Genomic DNA, 19897 nt, shown 5'->3' with positions numbered 1-19897 from the left:
GGTCATAGGATTTTTAAGCATCTGGTGGAGGATGTCTTCTCAATTTGAGCCTAACAAATTGTTTCTTCTCGATATGAACCTATCGAATTGTTGTTCCAATGGATGATCAACAATCAACATTGTAAAGATGCAAAATAATTATTCAAGTTGCACATGAGATTTTAATGTTTTTGGCTACTATGTGCTATGATTATTAAACATTATTTAAGATATAGCATGAAGATTACAAATCGTCTTACTTGTAGAAAAGCTTTCAAGCAACCCAATTGAACAACAATTTCTATAAAGCAACTACAAGTTTAGTAAGAGAAGGTGTTCATCACATGGGTCACACTGGTGTTTCCAGAATTTAAGGCATGGTGCAACTTTTCTAACGGAAGATAGCTTCCAACGGTGTATTTTTTACTCTTTCGGAAATATTCTATTGAAAGTTATCTTCCGATAAGACTACTTTGTCTATTTTGAGAAACATGAAGCCTATGGAGCAACCATCTTAGAAAAAACACCGAAGGTTGCATATCCAAATATGCAGTTTTAGATCATTTGTGCGCCCAAAATAAATAACACTATACACCGTCAAAGTACCATGACACCATTTTTGTTATCATTTAACGTCTAAAAGTGATAGCATAGAGTTTCAAAACAAAATTCTTTTGAAGTATTTTTCACAGGTAACAGATAACCTTGTCGAATTTGTAATATATCCTACAAAATTAGAGTTTCAATTCTCTTAATTTTAGTTCGTCTAACCAGCTATATGTGTATATAGGATATCAATGAGAGAAAAAATTATGACACAACTTTTTACACAGCCTTTCACAATTCATTTCATCAATCCGAAGGCTTTGTAGATAAGCCTGAGAAAATGTTAACTCTAGGAAATGAAGTTTTGTGAAGTGATTCAGCGACCCTTTTAGAGCTATGATGAGGAATAACTCCGGCAGCTGCCTGTCTTTCCCTATATGATGCCCATGTAACCGCGTACAGACCAGTGATGATTAGAGATCCACCCAAGACACTGTTGTCATCATGCACAAATAATTCAGATAAAATAAGACTTTAATTGTATGAAACACTAACATAGACACGAACACCATACACACCAACATGTAGACACTAATAATAATTTAAGAAAATGAAAGTGATTGAATGTAAACACGTGCATTGGTATCGGGAACGATGTCGGACACTAATTTCAGTGCTACGTAGCTTTAAACAATAAAATTATTTCGGTCACTCTGGATGTTAAAAAAATAGAAAGAATTCTTGCATAATCATCGTTTACACAAGTTATGCATGCAGGCTAAGCTAAAGCATACATGTTTCATTATTTCATTAATCTATCTGCTGTACAATTTTCATATGGCAAATAATGATGTGTAAGTTATTGCTTAATGTAAACAATTTGAATATACAAAGCTTGTATAAGAATATCACTAGAAAAAGGAAAGTAGGGGAAACTCAAGTAATCAATTAACTAAGACATTTCATTGGTCATAAAATAATTTATTTGTTTTTTCTGAAAAATGAAGTGTGTCGTGTCTTTTTTGTGTTACCGCCATTAAGAAGGTGACAATAGGCTTACAACCACTTATGAAAAAGTTCTTATTAAGATTAAGTAAGTGTTTAAATAAAGGAGTTTCTGGAAGAAAAAAAAAAATTAAGATGTAAAAACTAATTTCATCTTATATATAAGGAGTCATTGTTTAAAAACTCAATTATTTGCTATATTCTTTCAAAATCTCTTTTTTCTGTTAGTACCTATTGAGGAGTTCGTCGAAAAAGATTCTAAGACAATAATGCATCAATAAGTGGGAAGTTATACGAGAGATGTACCTTCCCATGTAAATCGGACTTCCAATAAAAATTCTAGACAGAAGAGCAGCAGCCCCAGGTTGAAGTGGATTATAAAGGGCAACCATGGCTGGGCCCAAGATCTTGTTGCTCCATGTGATGATTCCATAGTTAAGGGCAGATGCAATAATTCCCTGAATAAAGAAGAAAAACATGTTTAAGAAACTAAATGGACAATATCCTTCAAAGTAATAATTTATAAAAGTTAATATCAAGACCACTGAGTTCTAAAATCTAGGAACAGAAGATACTTGCACTCTTATAGAAATGGATTTTTCCTGCAGTCGACATTTTCAATAATCGAGATCTCAGCTGTAGGAACAAGATCGGACATCTCAGATTTCATGATGTATTTTTAATCTGATTTGATGAATTTTAAATATGAGTGGTCCAATCTCCATCCAACAGCCAGCATTCACCGACTGGAGTGACTGCAACATTTCACAACTGTAGAGAACTTGAGTTCCATTCTTTTCATGCTCGAAAGAACACAGCCTAACATGCAAATTTCATAGACATCTATGACCTGTTTCATACGTATCGGTTTAAGTTTTTTTTTCTCACTCTTGCATGGCTAGACAGAAAGAAACCAACAAAACATATCAGGAAACCCCAATTACAAAATTATGCTGCTCCAACAAAAACATAATTTTAAGTCAAAAAAGAAAAACAAAAAATAACTTTTCCCAATCATTATATAGTGCCAAGACTGGTTGCTTAGGTCACAAACGGTGGTGTATAATTAATACAAACATGATGTGCCATATTACTTGGTTGCTAGTATTAAAAGTGTTTGAGAGGTGTAAATGCTTTACAAAAGCATTTGGATTCATCTAATGCTAACAGATTTGTTGTTTTTTTTGCCAATCCTATAAGTGAGCAAATCAAATCAAAAGAAACACAAACAAAAAGATCACATATAGAAAATTGAAAAAAATAATTTTATATACAACCAAAGCTTTTCTGACCAAGTGGGAATGGATTAAATAATGTCAAAATGGGGTTCACTTTTCTGTTTTTCTAACAGGTGGAAGTGGCAACATATAGTTAGCAAGTAGCGGAAAGTATATTATCATTAGTAGATTCAAAATTGAACCCAAAGTTAAAAGACAAAATTAAGGGAAGCTTATAAAAAAGTGGTTCTTCTATTTTCATCACTTGCAAAAACTTGGATCACTATGAAAAAAGGTGGTATTATAACAGCATCGACTCCTAAAAAGATGGCTTCCATTACAAGAACACAAAAAAATGAAAATTGATGTATCAAATAAAAGCAACAATGAATAGGGAAAATGGACCAAAATGATTAGCAATATAACTAATAACGGCTCATGACATTGAAGGTTGATTTGAAATTGTAGTTACTTACAGCATATAAAACAGCAAATGTTTCAGACTGTGTCAAACTCCAATCAGTTGATTCATCGGTCACGAAGTATGATGTAGTTACCATCAGTAAAGCTCCAAAGAAGTATGAATATGCTGTGACAGATAGGTTTGCAGGATACTTCTTTAATATTGGAGCCTGAAAATAATCCATGATGATAAATTAAACATAAGAATTTCACATATAAAATACCTCAATATCACCATAGATTTTAAAAAATATTAAGGAGCAAGCATGACTAATCTGATCAACGAAGAAATATTGAATGATATTCTGCTAATAAATCATTCAATCTGAAAACAAAAAATGACAACTTTTGGAGGTCATCCAATAAGACATCAATATGTGTAAAATATCGCTTTATTTGGATGGAGATGAACGGACAAGGGGATTTTTCATTGTCATTGTTGCAGAAAATTAAGAATCAAATTGACTCAGTGCTTTCAGTTTCCCTGTCTCTATATTTATACTAAGAATTAAAGCACAGTACAGGAGGGATATACCTAGCCCAATAACACTTAACTAATGGCTATTTCTGAAAATCCCCTCAAGCTGGGACATATATTTCCAATGCCTGGTCATTAGGCACTTAAGTATAAAGTTGGAATATAATCCCCTCAAGGTTACCTCCAACAAGAGCAGTAACCATAAGTGGATCTCCAGTAACCAGAGGCTTCGTCCAATCAGCATCATAAAAGAAATGGAGGTGTCCGTTACTATAAATTTTGAGTATATGAAGAGTTTAATACTTCAAAAGATTTAGCTCCAAAAAACCTGTTTTTTTTCTTCAGCAAATCAATAACATTCTTTCTCTTTAGGTTAGAAAAATGCCCTCTTACTCTCATTCTTGGTCTGAAATCTGAATTCAATTCTGAAATTATGTCTGAATAAAATCATTGACTTTTCTGATTCTAATCTCATTGTTCCGGTTCCACATGAAAGGTGCATCCACCTTGTGACTTGAGAGCATTCGAAAGGACTAAGGGTATGTTTGGATAAGGAGGGGAAGGGAGGGGAGGGCTTACTTTTCTTTTTTAAATTACGGACGGACACTATATAATGTGTTTTAAAACAAATTAAGTGTGATTGAAGTATTATATGATCATTTATCATGTTGTATTTCAATTTCTTTTAAATATCAATTATATTTCAAAATATAGACTTAGCCCTCCAAAATCCTACCCTCCAAAACCCCCTCCCAAACAGACCCTACGTGATCAAAATTGGTGCAGTCTTATATTCATTTCTGGTCGATTAAGTCGAGCAGGTGTGATCAGGTTGATGTGAAAATTGGACCAAAGCTCTAAACAGACTGCCTTGGAGGCCAGTTTGCAGGTTTTCCAGCTGAACCATCTCATCCAGCCCATACAACTATGACTCTTGTAGTCATCAAATGTGTATAATACATGGGAGTTGGGGCTTAACTGCTTACCAAATAAGTAACGGAGCTAAGTGACAGTAATCACTATTTTTTGCCTTAACTTAATTCGGCTGTAATAAACAATCATTTAAAGGGTATAGAAAGATATGTACCTGAATGGATAGAAAAGTAGCCATGCACATGCAGTTTCCTATTAAGCACAGAACCCCAACATGAAAATGGTCTAATCCAAGATTCATTAAACCACTAACTAACCATCCAGATGGCTCTGGTTGACCTCTTGCAGTTATTTCACTGTGTGATATAAGGTCCATTTCTGAATATCCTACCAGTGCCGGACCACGGTACAAAACCATCACCAAGGCACCCAGAACACATACCAAAATTCCTCCAACCTTGGCCAGACCTTCATATCTTAGCAAGTTCACTCTTTCTGTACTGCATGAATAAGTTTATTAAAGTACACATTATCATATGTCCTGGCATATCTGAATTTAATTAATGTGCAGATCTCTGCAATATTAGCGTGAGTTGTGCATTCTACAAAATGAACACAGAAAGAAATTCAAAAGTGAGAAACTAACCCCATCATTATAGCCAACAAGAATGTAAAGACGGGAGTAGCTGGCTGAATTGCAGCAGCATAAGTTGGATTAGTATAGCTCAAACCAATAAGAAACAAAAGATGATTTCCAAATATCCTGAGCACAAATAACGAAGCAAAATACCAATGCATCAATAAGATAGCATATAAGTCAAACATAATAAAACTAGTGAGTATGTGACTACATCAAAAACCTTACCCAGTTAATCCGAGAAAGAAAAATGATGTCACTAAGCTCTTGGTTAGGGGTGGCCTTGTACGTCTAGATACAATACAACATGGCAATATTAGGATACTCATGCATTACAATAAAGTGCATATGACAAGAATAGGATATAAAGTAGTTGCAAGTCAAAATATCACTACTGAAGTTTGAATATGTAACAGTTGCAGAGTTAAATGTACACAACGCCAGCCAGAAAACAAAATTAGCAGCCACCTTCTTAATTGACAACTATGACTATAGCGTAGCAATAAGAAGAGCAGTCCTAGGATCAAACTTGACATGATCATTGATCAGTATCATCAAATAGGAGCTATATATTTATTTATATTAGTGGCACAGTATAACATAGCAGAATTTGAACAAATCACTATTGTTCCACGACCTAATTCATGTTGGTCATGTTCCACACTAAAAGTAGACTATAACAGCCACCAACTGCTTCCACCTAGGAATCGAACTCAGGTTCTCATAAACAATTGGTTCGTGTTTTGGTGAAACTCATCAAGCAGTTGAGCATAATTACTTGGTTTATTGAACACAGATAATAACAAACATAAGCATACCCTAAACACAATGACATTGTAAAGTTAATAGGAATGAATACCTTTCACGGAAAAAAGCGATGGGAGCAAGAATAGAGAGAGCAAGAAGATCACGAAAAACACAAAAAACGATTTGATTAACACCAACATTAAGAGCCAATTTGGTGATAACATGATAACCTCCTGTGAATAATTGCACAACTGCCATCGCTGAGTGTGCTTTCCATATATCACCACCAAGTCCCATTATTCTTCGATTCTTAGATCAATATTCAATTGATTTGATAATAACAAAGAATTCACACGATCCTCGTCGATTCTATTGCATCATTCATCACTCGCGCACGAGAATTGAATGAGTGCACGAGTAAGTGAAGAAGAAGAAGATCGAAGTTTGTTATTGGTCTGTTGGGTTTTGTAACAAACAAGTTTGGTGTTGGTGGTGGGTTTAGACAAGACAAGATCCAATGATGCTTTGTTTCTGACAGAAATGAAATGAATGAAGTTAGGCCAATTTTTTTTGTTAGAGTTAGTCTACGCTAATGTCTATTGTCTTCTTCTTGCCGTGCCGGCTCGGCTCCTTCAAACTACTTTTATTTTTTTCCTTACAATTAGTGGAAACTTAATAACCATAAAATCAAATAAGAGAAAATTATTAAATTAATTCAGATTTATTAGCATAAAAAGACATGATGCATAAGACCAAAAAGACATTAATTTGTGATGAAAAAAATACTATTAATATTTATAAGAAAATTACTATATAATTTAAGATGTTATCCTAAGATACTACATCAGAATGAAACTTATGAGTCATACCACGAAGTTATCCGAACGAGTGATTGAATGGATACTAAGAAACGGGACTTGAGTTACTTATTACCAATTTAGTTTTATGCTTGAGACGTTGACCATGAAATCGATCTACTCACTATGACATGTGATGGAGTGATATCAGATAGAACAAACTGATTTGCACTTAGTTTTAATTCATTTGGAGAAGGCGAATCATAGAGTGCCTAGAGAGATTTTGTCGAAAGCACTAAAGAAGAAATTAGTCTGCTTACTTTTATTCCAACTATAAAAGGATGTGTTTGAGGGAGACTCGACCAGTGTGAGGATGCAAGATGGAGTCATCGACGATTTTCTCACAACCATATAATTTTACCAAAGGAGTCTTTAATTTTTTTTACTTTAGTTTTTTGATGTACTTACAGAACACATACAAGAGCTAGCACTGAGATGTTTGCTTTTTGAAGATGGTGTAGTCCTTCTTGAAGAGTCGAGGGAGGAATTGAATTGGAGGTTGGATATTTGGGGACAAGCCTTAGAAGCTTATGACTTTGGACTGATTAAAAGGAAGACAAAGTATAAGGAATGCAACTTCTGCAAAAATGCAAAATGCAAAGTATTTCTACCTTGGAGATCATATCATATTACAAGTTACATAGTTTATATATATATATATTAGATCTATAGTACAAAACGACAGAGAAACATAAGTATATGTAAATCATAGAATTCAAACAAAATGGTTGAAATGAAGAAGAGTCTCATATGTTTTATGTGATAAGATCGTACCAAAAAGGAAATTTTTATTCGACGGCGGTAAGACTGATGATGTTGTATGGAATAGAGTGGTTGGACGGTGAAGAACCAATACAAAAATAAAATAAGCATATCAAAGATGAGGATGTTAAATTTAATGTGCGATAAGACTAAATTATCATTGGCTATAAGTTATAATCACGCAACTATGAACTTTATATAGGTGTAAGAAAACAATCATATTTTTATAAAAAAAAAAATTAAAAAATGAACATATTTGATACAAAAATCATGAGCAATGATATTTGAACAATTATTTGCTGACAACTTTGATGACAACCTCCTTTTTCTCTCTTATCATTGGTCAAAAACAATGGAGAGAGAAAAAAGAAGAGAGAGAGTAAGAATATAACGTGAGTATGAGAAAGAAAGTTGTTTAAAAGTTGTCAAAAAATGGTTGTACGAATATTATTTCTCAAAAAAAAATTATATAGCAATGTTTATGAAAACAAATTGCACATTACAAGCACACCGGATCCACTCATTTTATTTTTAATATTTAAATAATATAAAAATTAAATAAATATAATTGTTTTTACAAATTTAATATATATATATATATATATATTGCTATAACACATCCACTAATTTTTATGTGGGAGTGTTTTAGCAAAGCTACACCTTATGGTGTATTTAACCACTTTTTAGTTATTCACCTGCTAAAATACTCATTCTAAAAAATAAGCGGGTGTATCCTAGCAAATGCCTATAGAATTTGCTAGAACACACCCACCTATTTTTGTTAGAAGGTGTGTTATAGCAACATACACCTTAAGGTGTATTTATTAACTTTTCAGTTATAACTTGCTAAAACACTCTCACATAAAAACTAATGGGTGTGTTCTAGCAAATCCATATATATATGATCCCACAAATAACACATAACACGAGAGATAAGACATCTTTAAAACATTAATTTATATAGACTTTTTTTTAATGTCTCGACAGGGGTGTCTATTTAGCATGATGTTAAATAGAGGAATGACTCTTCATTGTAGATGATCTTACTTTTTGTAGATGGCTTTGCACATGGTAAGAGTTCAAAATAGTCCTCTAAAAAAAGAGTGAATTGTCAATCCCAAAATCGTAACTTTTGTCAAAACCCCCTTGAAACTGTAAAATGTTAGTCAACTACCCCCTCCGTCTATTTAGTCATCACACTTAGGGTTGGGAATAGGCCAGGCCAGCCTACAGGGGCCTATGGCCTGGCCTGTTTATTAAAAAGGCTAGGCTTAGACTTTTTAAAAAGCCTATTTAAGTAAATAGGTCAGGCTTAGGCTATCAAAAAAGCCTATGAAGCCTAATAGGTCAGCCTGTTTATGCATGTTAGGCTTCATAGTGGACTTTTTAAATAAGCTTTAAAGCTTTATAGTGAAATAGGCTTTTAAGGCCTTATAGTAGTGATAGACAAGTCTTACACTGAAATAGGCTTTGAGGCCTATTAAGCCTATTTAAAAGTAGATAGAATGGAATGTTTGGTGATTTTAATAGTAAGTAGGCCTCTAAATAGGCTTTCAGGCCAGGCCAGGCTTTTAAATAGGTCAAGCTAGGCCAAAAAAATAGGCCTATGAAAGGCCATAGGCCAGGCTCAGCCTATCAAAGCCTGGCCTGCCCTGGCCTATTCCCAACCCTAATCACACCCTATGACGTAACAGTTAACGGTGCATGTGGACTGAAGGTTATGCCACATCACAGGGGGTGATTGGTTTTTTTTTTCTTATTAATTTTTTTGGTATAATTTTTGTTTGATTATAAAAATAAATAAATATTCCCCTCTAATTTAAAACTTAGCCATATATGTTTATTATATACTATCATAAAACCTCAGAAGATGTTTACTATTAGTTATTTTAATATATACTAGGCTAAATACTACGTTTGATCCTTTTAGTTTGACAGAATTTTCAAGTTAGTCTTCTAAGTTTCAAAAGTTTCAATTAGGTCCTTTTAGTTTGACAGAATTCCCAAGTTAGTCCTTTAAGTTTCAAAAGTTTTAAATATGTCATTTTAGTTGATAAACTATTTCACCGTTACCCCTGTTGTGAGTCTCCGTTTAACTGATGTCGATGTAGCCGTTAAGTTGTTGACTTGGATCAAAACATTGCCTTTTAAAAGCTCCAGGGTGTCAAAACGTTACGTTTAATCGTCACAGATGATCATTCTAGCACTATAAATGTCGTTTAATAGTGCTATAAAGACATTTGTTGTTGTAAATAGTTGTCTTTATAGCACTATAACTGATCATTTGTGACCATTAAACGTAGTGTTTTGACACCCCCGAGCTTTTAAAAGGCAACATTTTGATTCAAGTCAACAACTTAACGGCTACATCAACATCAGTTAAACGGAGACTGACAACAAGGGTAATAGTGAAATAGTTTATCAACTAAAAAGACCAATTTGAAACTTTTCAAACTTAAAAGACTAACTTGGAAATTCTGGCAAACTAAAAGGACTTAATTGAAACTTTCAAAATTTAAAGGACTAACTTGGGAATTCTGTCAAGCTAAAAAGACCAAAAGTGATATTTGGCCTATATACTACTCCCTCCGTCCCATAATATAAATAAAAAAAAAAACTTATTTTCTTTGTCCCAAAATATAAGCAAAAAAGACAAATTTTTATCCTATTTAATCTTGTTTTTTTTTTTTAAATCTCTTTTCCAAGACAAACTTTTGTTTTTTTAAATGCAAATTACTTTTAATTTTCTCTCTCTTTCATTTTTTCCATAACCAATAGCCAATGAAAATTGTTTTTACATTTTCCTGTAAAAACTTTTTTTAAAGAAAACACAAAAAACTTTACTCCAAATTTTTATGTTTTAGTTTTCTTAATAAGTGTGATTTTTTTTTTCTTATAATTTGAGACGGAGAGAGTATCATAAAACCTCTCTTTGGAATTTTTCCCACTCTTATTAGGATGTTTTAAATTGTTATTTGCACCGGTGAAGCTAAATGTTTTGAACTGGATGATGATGATGATCCTCATGGTCTGAATGGTTGGAACTGGCAGGTTTACGATACTAAAATTTTGTTTTTTCTTAGTTGTTGTTGGATAAGTATTTATGGCAAATAGTATTAATCTTTGATTCATTCCATCTTTTCTTGTCCATGGTGTCGTCATGTATTGAAATGTTTATGCCAATGTCTAGCAGCCAGAAGCCCAACATGTTTCCACCATACGAGTATAATTACTCTTCTTTCTAAGAAGATTGCCTCAATAATTTCAGAGTGAAGCCAAGGCCAAAACGGATTACTACAAAATTTGGAGGGCATGCATGTAAGAGAATATTTACAGTTGAATCTTATTTTCCATTTCCCTTGTTGTGGTATTATGCTCTTTTCAACTGTTATTTATGTGACTTGAAATCATGTTTTGAAGAATATCCATGCCACGTTGAAGAAATTTGGAAGCAACATAATTTTCTCAAATGGGCCTATTGATTCAACATATATAATTTGGAAGTAACATGGATTCTATATTGATTTTTTTCTTCTTATATTCTCAGGTGCACTCCATATAGATTCACGTGCTTCAACTGAAAATGATCCTGATTGGTTGGTAGAGCAAAGGGCCACAAGATCAAGCTAGTAGAAGGGTGGAACATTGACTATTACCAGAACAATAATATTGTGTTTGATATATAATAGTATAAACTTATTTAGTCTCTAAACAATTATTATAAAGTTAAAACCCCATTTCTTTGTTTCTCTTATCAACTGTTCTAAGGTGTATCCCACCCTCTCTAATTGCTGATGTTTTGCGCATAAGTTTTTGGGGAGTATTTGTTACATAAATTTAAAATTTGAGGAAAGTATTTGTAGATAAGTGCTAAATTTGAGGGGATTATTTGTCTATTTATATAATCAAACAAATTTTATACTCAAAAAATAAGAAGAAAAAAAAATCAATTACCACATGTGGCATAACCTTCAATCCACGTTATAGGATGTAATAGTTAAAATAAATGAAGATGGATGGCTGACTAACGTTTGACAATTTCAAGGATGTTTTGGAAGTTTTGCAAAATTTAGGGGGAGTTTTGACGAAATTGCAATTTCGGGGGTAATTGATTATTTACTATCTAAAAAAAAGTTTAAGATTGTAAGTTTGTTTGAAAACTTGTAATTTTATATTAAATATTTAATTTTTGAATAAATAATTGAAAGCTTTCATTAAAAAAAATATTTTTAGTTATTTTAACACGTAGGATATTGCGAATTCGAAATCTCACATTTCCCTTATTCTCTTCTTCTCCCTACTTCACCAAGAGAGAGAAAAAAGATCAAGAGAGAAATAAAAAGAAATTGAAGAAGGTGGGAAAATGATGAAGAGAAGAGAATCAAAATATGCACTATTGCATACATTACACAATCAAAACTTTTACAAATACACAAAAATATAATTGTACGTAATTTATAGAAGCGTGATGCTACCTAAAGCTTCTGGGGCACCAGTAAAGAAAAACAAAAGTAGAAAATTTACACTGAAAAATAATATTTTCTACACTTTTAAAAGTTTAATTACAAAAATTTCAATTTTCTTTTTAATTTTATAATAAAAAGAGTATTTTTTACATTTTTAAAAGTTTACAAAAATTTCAAATCATTTTTACTGCATTAAATTATTAATAATTAACCTTTTTCTTTATTGAAAAAATATCCAAGTTGTTGATAGAAATATCCTTATATTGGAATGAATCAAGAAAATTGACCTCTAACCAAAAAAAGAAGTAGATGAAGAATACATTGTGCAATTAAAGGTTCCCACGTGTCACTCTATGACAACGACAATTGGGCGCGTTGATGACGCGTAGTAAGAATGCTTAACGCGGTATTTGGTTCTGATCCTTTCTCTCTTTTTGTCTTACGCTACGCAACTATACTATACTATACTATATATATATATTCACACGATCCCTCTTTCTCTCTTCTTCCATTCCAATTTCTCAATTTCTTTCTCTTATTCAAAGGTTAGTTCCCTATTGTTTTCTTTACTCATTATCATCAATTTCATAGCTTCTTTATTTCCATAGATCATCATTGTTAGCTTTTTTGTGAGTGTCAGACACATTTGATTGAAGGCGTGTCTGATATCCAACACGACACTGACACATATAATTGTGTTTAGTCAACATTGATTTGTAATTATGATCTGATTAGGGATTCAATATTTCCATGTTTGTGGTTCTTTGTTTTTATGATCTGATTCTGCTGTAACAATTTGTAATTTTTGGATCAGGTGTTTTATTGTCTGGTTTAAAAGATGGGAGGTGGTAAGGACAAACATGATGAATCTTCTGACAAAGGGGTGTTTTCACATCTTGCTCAAGGTATAGCTGGTGCTGCTGCACATGGTGGACATGGAGGACATGGTTACCCACCTGGTGCATACCCTCCACAGCAAGGATACCCTCCACAACAAGGTTATCCACCTGCTGGGTATCCTCCACAACAAGGTTATCCTCCTAGTGGATACCCTCCACAACAAGGGTACCCTCCTGCTGGTTATCCTGGTGCACATGCGGGTCAACATGCCGGTGTGTTTCCTTTCAAATTCGTTTTTCATTGTTATGTTATGCCTTGTATTTACTAATTATTACAATCTATGAAACACTCACACACGTGCATTGGACACTGACACCAATAATAATTTGAAAAATGGACGTTATAAATGTATAAATGCAAGCATGTGTGTCGGTGTCAAGAGATACAATTACTTGAAAACTTGTATAATTGAATCCTGATTTTTGTTGTAGTTGTAAAATTTTGTGAAGATGCCTACTTAGAAGCATATAAATTAACTATAGTGAAATAAAAATGTCTTTTAGTACTACATAATCTACCATACTGATTTAGCTGTGAAACCACAATTCACATACAATGGTACTCACATACTAATTGTGGGAGTTAAACTCTAAGTCGTAAAAATAAATTATCCAATGGTTAGGAATAGGATAAATGAAGATTATTCAACAGAACATATCCTTATTTTGTTAAGGTTTTTAGTAAAATTGTGGTGTCAGTGTCACGTCGTCAATATTGGTTTGTTGCTCATCCCATTAGTGCAGGTCACTCGCTTTTGCGAATCTCTAGAAACTACATTAAGTGGTATCAGGGTCCATTGTTTGAATATTTGGAGACATATCCCATTATTCTGACAGGTAGCTGGTGACTCGAGTATTTGACTTAAAACTAAGTATGCAATATGTTGAGACTCTAACTTTGGCTTAAAAGAAACACTCAATGTGGAGACTCCAACTTTGAAGGCTTCTCCACATTGGCTTGAAATGGACTAAATGAAAATAATACAAAAGAATAGACTCATCCAATGTGTTGGTTTGTCGTCGTGATTTGTGGTTTATTGCTTGTCTCATTGGTGGATTTTAGGCTCCCTTGGAACTCTCAACAACTGATTATTTTGGTAAAAAAGATTTCATAACTGAGACTTACTGAACTTGATGGTGGTAATTAGATCTGTCGATGTCTTCTGGTGATGGTTTTGCACTCTTGAAGTATTTCAAATTTATCTGATCTTTGAAGCACTTTTTTCTTAATTAATTGATGCAACTGTTTGAAACTCTTTTCTGCTGTCTATGATTTACACCAAAATCCTTGGAACCTGCTAAGTTTTCTACTGTTGTTATCACCAGGGTCTCATGGACATGGTGGTATGGGAGCAATGCTTGCTGGGGGTGCAGCTGCTGCTGCCGCTGCTTATGGTGCTCACCATGTCTCCCATGGCGCTCACGGCGGCCATTATCCACCAGGCGGCTACCCACAGGGCGGATACCCACAGGGCGGCTATGCACATGGTGGCAGTCACATGGGTCACATGGGCCACGGAAAATTCAAGCAGCATGGCAAGTTCAAGGGGGGAAAGCATGGCAAATTCAAGCATGGAAAGTTTGGCAAACATGGTGGAGGCAAGCATGGGTTCAAGAAGTGGAAGTAAATAATGTATATGCAATTATGACTAAGTACAGCTTCTTAATGCTTGCTACTTCATAAATAAACCGTACGTACTTCTTATGATGTATTTCTTCTTGTTTTGCTATTTCAATGCACTGGATCCTTTGAGCAAGTCTTGAGGTATTATTGGCTTACTGCTGACCGAAGTACTGACAAATTGATGTGTAATGGCCTTAATGTGTTTTGATTCTCATTACATGTTTCATGAAACTCATTTGATTGTTTTTATAGTTTTCTCAATCTGAACTGAAGTTTGTTAATGAAAAGTGAAAACCTATGTGATCATGTAAAACTTCTTAGCGGTGTTTATTCGAAAAGATATGCTTAATGAAAAGCATCTCATGTTCATACGATGCAGTAACCGGTCATGTCTTCAAAAATTTACTTTAATTTATGTTCTTTTCTCTTTTTAATTTAATAGGGCCACTTTCGACTCTTAAAGAACCTCAATGGTGAACCCTACAAATTGTTATTTTGTGGGTCCCATTGTTCCACGTTGTCACAAACTAATTCACTCATTTTTTATTTTAATAGTGAACTCGGAAGAATTCATATTGGGTTTTATAATTTTACTTCACATGTTAATATTTCATATTTGATTTTAAAACAACCTGTGATGTCTTTCACTCACTCTATTTCACTCTAATATATCGGATGTCTATAATTTGGACATATTATTTTCGAATGCGAAAGAATCTTTGATTCACAACCTCTTGGATGAAGTTTAATAGGCGACAAGCAAAGTCATGTTATAGATAGAGCTGGGTTATCAGCTAGCCTCATCGTTTATTTTAAAATCCCTCATTGTATTACTAATATTTTAAAAATGTTTATAATATTTCATTAATAATAATATTTTTTTGAACAATTTTTTTATTTAAATTATTAATAATATTTAATTATTTAAATAATGTTTATTATTAATGAAATATTATAAACATTTTTTTTAAATATTAATATTCTATTCTTATTTGATTTTACTACAACTTAAAATAAAAATTTAATTATTTAAATTAATATATATATATATATTATATATACATACATATATATAATTTAACTTAATTTTTATTGAATTAACTTTTTTTTAGGCGGAAAATTAACAATTAGTGTATATATAATTAAAAATGACAAAAATATTTAACATTGAAGGTTGTTGATAATTATATTAATCGGATCTATTTGACATAATAATTTTGAAGTGATGGGATATTGAATAAAGAAATTGCAAAATGAAGAAGTTAAAATTATAAGAGAATTATTATGTGTAAAAAATAAGAGAGATGAAATTGCGAAGAAAAATTGAATGTGATTGTTTTAAATTTCAAAAGCAGTAAAAGAAAGGTTAAAGTGCACCTTTTCCCCTCTAAGTTTTAAAAAGTTGCAATTTTGATCCTTATGTACAAAAATTAGAATTTTGGCCCCCTAAGATTTAGCCCTTTTGCATCTTTGGTCCTTTTGGCCAATTTTGACCAGTCAATGTCTACGTGGCACGCCACGTGTGTAATTATTTAATTAAAAAATTTAAAAAATCATATAATCATTTTTTAAAATTAAATAAATGAAAAATTAAATTAAAAAATTAAAAAAATCAAGAAAAAAATAATTGTGTAATTAAAAAATATAAAAACAAAAATAGAAAATTGGAAGGGGCGTGAGGTTCATTTTTGTTCACAGATCCTTGTTAACATCGTCATCTATGAACATCATCTTCATTAGATAATTAGCTTGTTGTTTGTGTTATTTGTCGAAACTAAAGCTTACTCACATTCTATTCTATCCTTCATTTTCAATACCATACCTCTTTTGGCCTTCTTTTTTCCTTCCGTATACGACTTGTTTTATTTTCCTTTCAAGATCACTTTAATGTATTGCTTCATCCCAATTGACCATTCAACCCAGTTGAACATGTCCACAACAACACAAATCCAACAAAAGTTTTTGAACATGTTCAACACCATAAAATCAATTTCTTGAACATGCCACAACAACCCAAATTCAAGCACCGAGATACGGTCGGAATACCGATGGTTGGATTCTACTGTGTGCCAGTGTCGTTGATTTTGCAAAGAAGGGTGAGAGGAGGGTTCCCTTTTCGAAGCCATCTTGCCGCCGTAATTTCATCTTGTCATTCGAAAATCGTATTTTCGCCATAGCCAAAACTTTCTAGCATCGTTTTTGGATTATGCAATAGTTGAATTCATTTTCACTTAAGATTTCTTGAGCTGTTTTGCTGGAAATGGTATTTATGGATTGCAAATTGCAATTTTTCAATGGAACATTTTTTATTTAAATAACAGAAAGGAAAAAACAATGAATCACAAATCAATTGGATTTACCAACATTTCATAATTTAACCATCAAATAATATAATTAAGTGATTATAAGCTTCTCCAAAACCCAACGATGAAGATGCGAAGAACATATGGGAAGAGAGAGGATGAAGGATAGAGTGTGAGTAGCTTTCTAGTGAATAAATTCATTCCAACCGTTAGTTTTAAATCCAATGGCTAGTAATGACTCCTCTCATCTCTCCCAATAACTACACAATTATTTTTTTCCTGATTTTTTTTTATTTTTTTAATTTAATTTTTCATTTATTTAATTTAAAAAATGATTATATGGTTTTTTATTTTTTTAATTAAATAATTATACACGTGGCGTGCCACGTAGACATTGACTGGTCACAATTGGCCAAAAGGACCAAAGATGCAAAGGGGCTAAATCTTAGGGGATCAAAATTATAGTTTTTGTACCTAAGAGATCAAAATTGTAACTTTTTGAAACTTAGAGGGGGAAAGTGCACTTTAGCCTAAAAGAAATTGAATGATTTTTTTTTAAACAAAATTGAATGTGTCACTAAGTTAACATGTCAACATCCAATAGCTAGTTCCTTAAAAAAAAAAAAAAATGTCACGGGTTAGAGATACAAAAGCAAAATTTTGAATTGGTTGTCAAAAGCTAAAAAAAAAAAAAACTAAATATATTTATCTATACTATATAAAAAGATTTTTTTTGAAGAGAATACTATATACAAGACTAAATTGTATTTTTGGTCCCTTAACTATTTAGTTAGTATCGATTTGGTCCCTTATTTAAAATTTGATTTATTTTGGTCCCTTAATTTTTCTCCGTTACACATTTTGATCATTTCCGTTAGTTTTAATTCAAAAACATTAGGTTTTCTTCACCTTCTTCTCATCTTTTTCATCTTCATATCATCTCCATCAACCTTCAAGAACAAGAATTCCAGAAAAATTCCAGAAGAAAATGAAGAAAATATGACGTTTTTGAATTAAAACAAACGGAAATGACCAAAATGTGTAACAAATAGAAGTTAAGGGACCAAAATAAATCGAATTTTAATTACAAATTCAACCAATGATTTGAGCGTCAACGTTGAAGATCTTGAAGCATGTGAATTTCGATGACTTAGGTTTTATCATGTTATTTGTAGGCATTTTGCCGTTTTATGCTATTAACTTGGGTGTTGTGAGTTTGTTCGCAGATTCACCCTTTACGTTTTTAGCGATGTTTGTATATGATGTAATCTATCAATTTGAATGAATGAATATCATTTTGTTTTTGTCAAAAAAAAAAGTTTAGGCTGATGTTTTTATTACCTATTTTATCCTTCACATAAATTGTTTTATTTACTATTTTATCTTTTAATAATATTATTTAAAAAAATTAATCAAGAAAATAAATCTTATTAACATAGGACTATCTCACTATAATCTGAACAATATTACCTATATACTATAGAAATGAGATAACGAATCAATGGAATATTTTTTTATTATTCCAATAATACGCTTAAATGTTTTTCCTAACTTAATGTTATATTGTTGATATTATTAAAAAAGATAATAATTTATATTATATTTGTTAAATTATTGTTGTTATTGAGGGGAGGGGGCATAATTTACTGAAAATATAGTTTGTTACGTTTGTTGCAAATTAAAAGTCATAAATGATTAAAAAAAAGTTATTTGGATGAGAGAGAATTATTGGTTAATATGAAGCAAAGTATTACAGTGTCTTATTAAGACCTTTTTAATTGATTGTCTACTCGATGGACCAACCCATTTAACCGTTTTTAGATTGAATGAGTTCATGTTTTTGACTCTCTTAACCCACTAAAAATACAAACTAACGAAGGAGTCAAACATGTTGCTCGATCAGATCATTAAAAAACGACAATGTTAAATGAACATCCAATATCAACAACCACACCATATGTATATACAATTTAGTGGATTTTTTCAACTTTTATATGCATCTTAGGATGTGTGGCCAGATAAAAGGTGAGTATGTGACCTCATGAAATGGTAGGTTTTCAAATATGGTTGTACATTTTCGGTTGTTCAAATAATAGCCCACTTCAGAAAACTCCTTTTAGAAAACTTTATGCCCTTATATTTATACGTTCACCCTTACATCTATTTTACCCACCTATATAAAGTTATAAAGTCTCTTTCACATAATCGATAAAACATATTGCAACCAACACATGCTTGCTTAGACTTTTACAACCATTATTGACACTCCACCTCATTAGGAGATCATACAATATCTTTTCACAATTCGATCAACATTTTTTTCATATCCTTCAAGACACACTACTTGCATTTTAATCAAACATTTTGAGATGGCCTTTTCATTATTCATATTATACCCTTCACTTAAATTATTTTAATTTTATCTTTAGTATAATATTATATTTCATTATAATAGGAAAAACATAAATTAAACATTTATTTGAGTATGGCATCTCCAAAAAACATATAACCAAATATAAGGATACCACAAGATTTAAGTAAAAAGATAGGGAGAGAATTAACATCTTTAGCAGGCTTGCCCGAGTGGTCTAAGGGGGTAGACTTAAGACCTACTGCACTGAGTGCGCGTGGGTTCAAACCCCACAGCCTGCAAAAATGTTTTTTTTTTCTTTTTTCTTTTTTCTTTTCATCAAGAAGTAATTCAGCATTTCTTTCTTCTCTTGTTTTTTTTTTTTCCATCGCTGCTTTTGTTTACATGGTATATGAAAATTAAATTCACTGCGCCTATTTTTTTTGTGTTGGTTTAATGGATGTGTATGATAGGTGCTAATTAGGATTGGATTACCAAACTCTTGATTATAGTACTAATGTTTGACCAACTAAGATCACAGCTCATTATGTTGATTTTTTTTTTTTATGAAAAACTCATTGTTGAATAATTTGAAGAGTAGAATTCTTAAATATTGTCACATGCCTCCCAATCACACTAGATCTGAGTTGTCTAAGATATTTGAATTTTGTAACTGACTAGGGAATAGAAAA

At 32.2% G+C, this 19897-nt stretch overlaps 2 protein-coding genes, 1 non-coding gene and 1 pseudogene across 5 annotated transcripts; 3 read left to right on the top strand and 1 right to left on the bottom strand.

The window, feature by feature from the left end:
- Positions 1-635: 635 nt before the first annotated feature.
- Positions 636-6585, bottom strand: LOC11443542 (WAT1-related protein At4g19185). Of its 2 annotated transcripts, XM_003628981.4 has the most exons (7): positions 6057-6579; positions 5426-5488; positions 5207-5323; positions 4775-5060; positions 3224-3379; positions 1837-1988; positions 636-1018 (listed from the first exon to the last, which is right to left on the bottom strand). In XM_003628981.4, exons 1-7 carry the CDS (start codon positions 6239-6241, stop codon positions 832-834), a joined length of 1146 nt encoding a protein of 381 aa, XP_003629029.1. In that variant the 5' UTR covers positions 6242-6579; the 3' UTR covers positions 636-831. The 2 variants fall into 2 exon arrangements, with proteins under 2 accessions (XP_003629029.1, XP_039685540.1); XM_039829606.1 differs by lacking the exons at positions 636-1018; positions 1837-1988 and adding an exon at positions 2024-2428 and having other exon boundaries at positions 6057-6585.
- A 3954-nt stretch (positions 6586-10539) lies between these two features.
- LOC11428282 (lysosomal Pro-X carboxypeptidase-like) lies at positions 10540-11249 on the top strand (annotated as a pseudogene).
- A 1255-nt stretch (positions 11250-12504) lies between these two features.
- Positions 12505-14921, top strand: LOC11430883 (glycine-rich protein A3). Of its 2 annotated transcripts, XM_039828822.1 has the most exons (4): positions 12505-12576; positions 12844-13027; positions 13076-13141; positions 14255-14921. In XM_039828822.1, exons 2-4 carry the CDS (start codon positions 12868-12870, stop codon positions 14554-14556), a joined length of 528 nt encoding a protein of 175 aa, XP_039684756.1. In that variant the 5' UTR covers positions 12505-12576; positions 12844-12867; the 3' UTR covers positions 14557-14921. The 2 variants fall into 2 exon arrangements, with proteins under 2 accessions (XP_039684756.1, XP_024628518.1); XM_024772750.2 differs by having other exon boundaries at positions 12844-13141.
- A 4503-nt stretch (positions 14922-19424) lies between these two features.
- TRNAL-UAA (transfer RNA leucine (anticodon UAA)) lies at positions 19425-19507 on the top strand. Its single transcript has one exon. It is a non-coding gene; the product is annotated as a tRNA-Leu (tRNA).
- The last annotated feature ends 390 nt before the right edge of the window (positions 19508-19897 follow it).

The sequence above is a fragment of the Medicago truncatula genome, chromosome 8 (genome assembly GCF_003473485.1).
Source record: "Medicago truncatula cultivar Jemalong A17 chromosome 8, MtrunA17r5.0-ANR, whole genome shotgun sequence".
Classification (NCBI taxonomy): Eukaryota; Viridiplantae; Streptophyta; class Magnoliopsida; order Fabales; family Fabaceae; genus Medicago; species Medicago truncatula.
This window is presented reverse-complemented; position numbering and strand designations above follow the sequence as displayed.

Bases quoted from the DNA above. Each gene is read 5' to 3' on its own strand.
- LOC11430883 (XM_024772750.2), top strand. From the start codon at position 12,868: ATGGGAGGTGGTAAGGACAAACATGATGAATCTTCTGACAAAGGGGTG. The intron at 13,142-14,254 runs GTGTGTTTCCTT...TGTTATCACCAG, and splicing joins ACATGCGGGTCAACATGCCG to GGTCTCATGGACATGGTGGT.
- LOC11443542 (XM_003628981.4), bottom strand. From the start codon at position 6,241: ATGGGACTTGGTGGTGATATATGGAAAGCACACTCAGCGATGGCAGTT. The intron at 5,489-6,056 runs GTATTCATTCCT...TATTGTATCTAG, and splicing joins ATCGCTTTTTTCCGTGAAAG to ACGTACAAGGCCACCCCTAA. The intron at 5,324-5,425 runs GTAAGGTTTTTG...ATTTGTGCTCAG, and splicing joins TTCTTTCTCGGATTAACTGG to GATATTTGGAAATCATCTTT.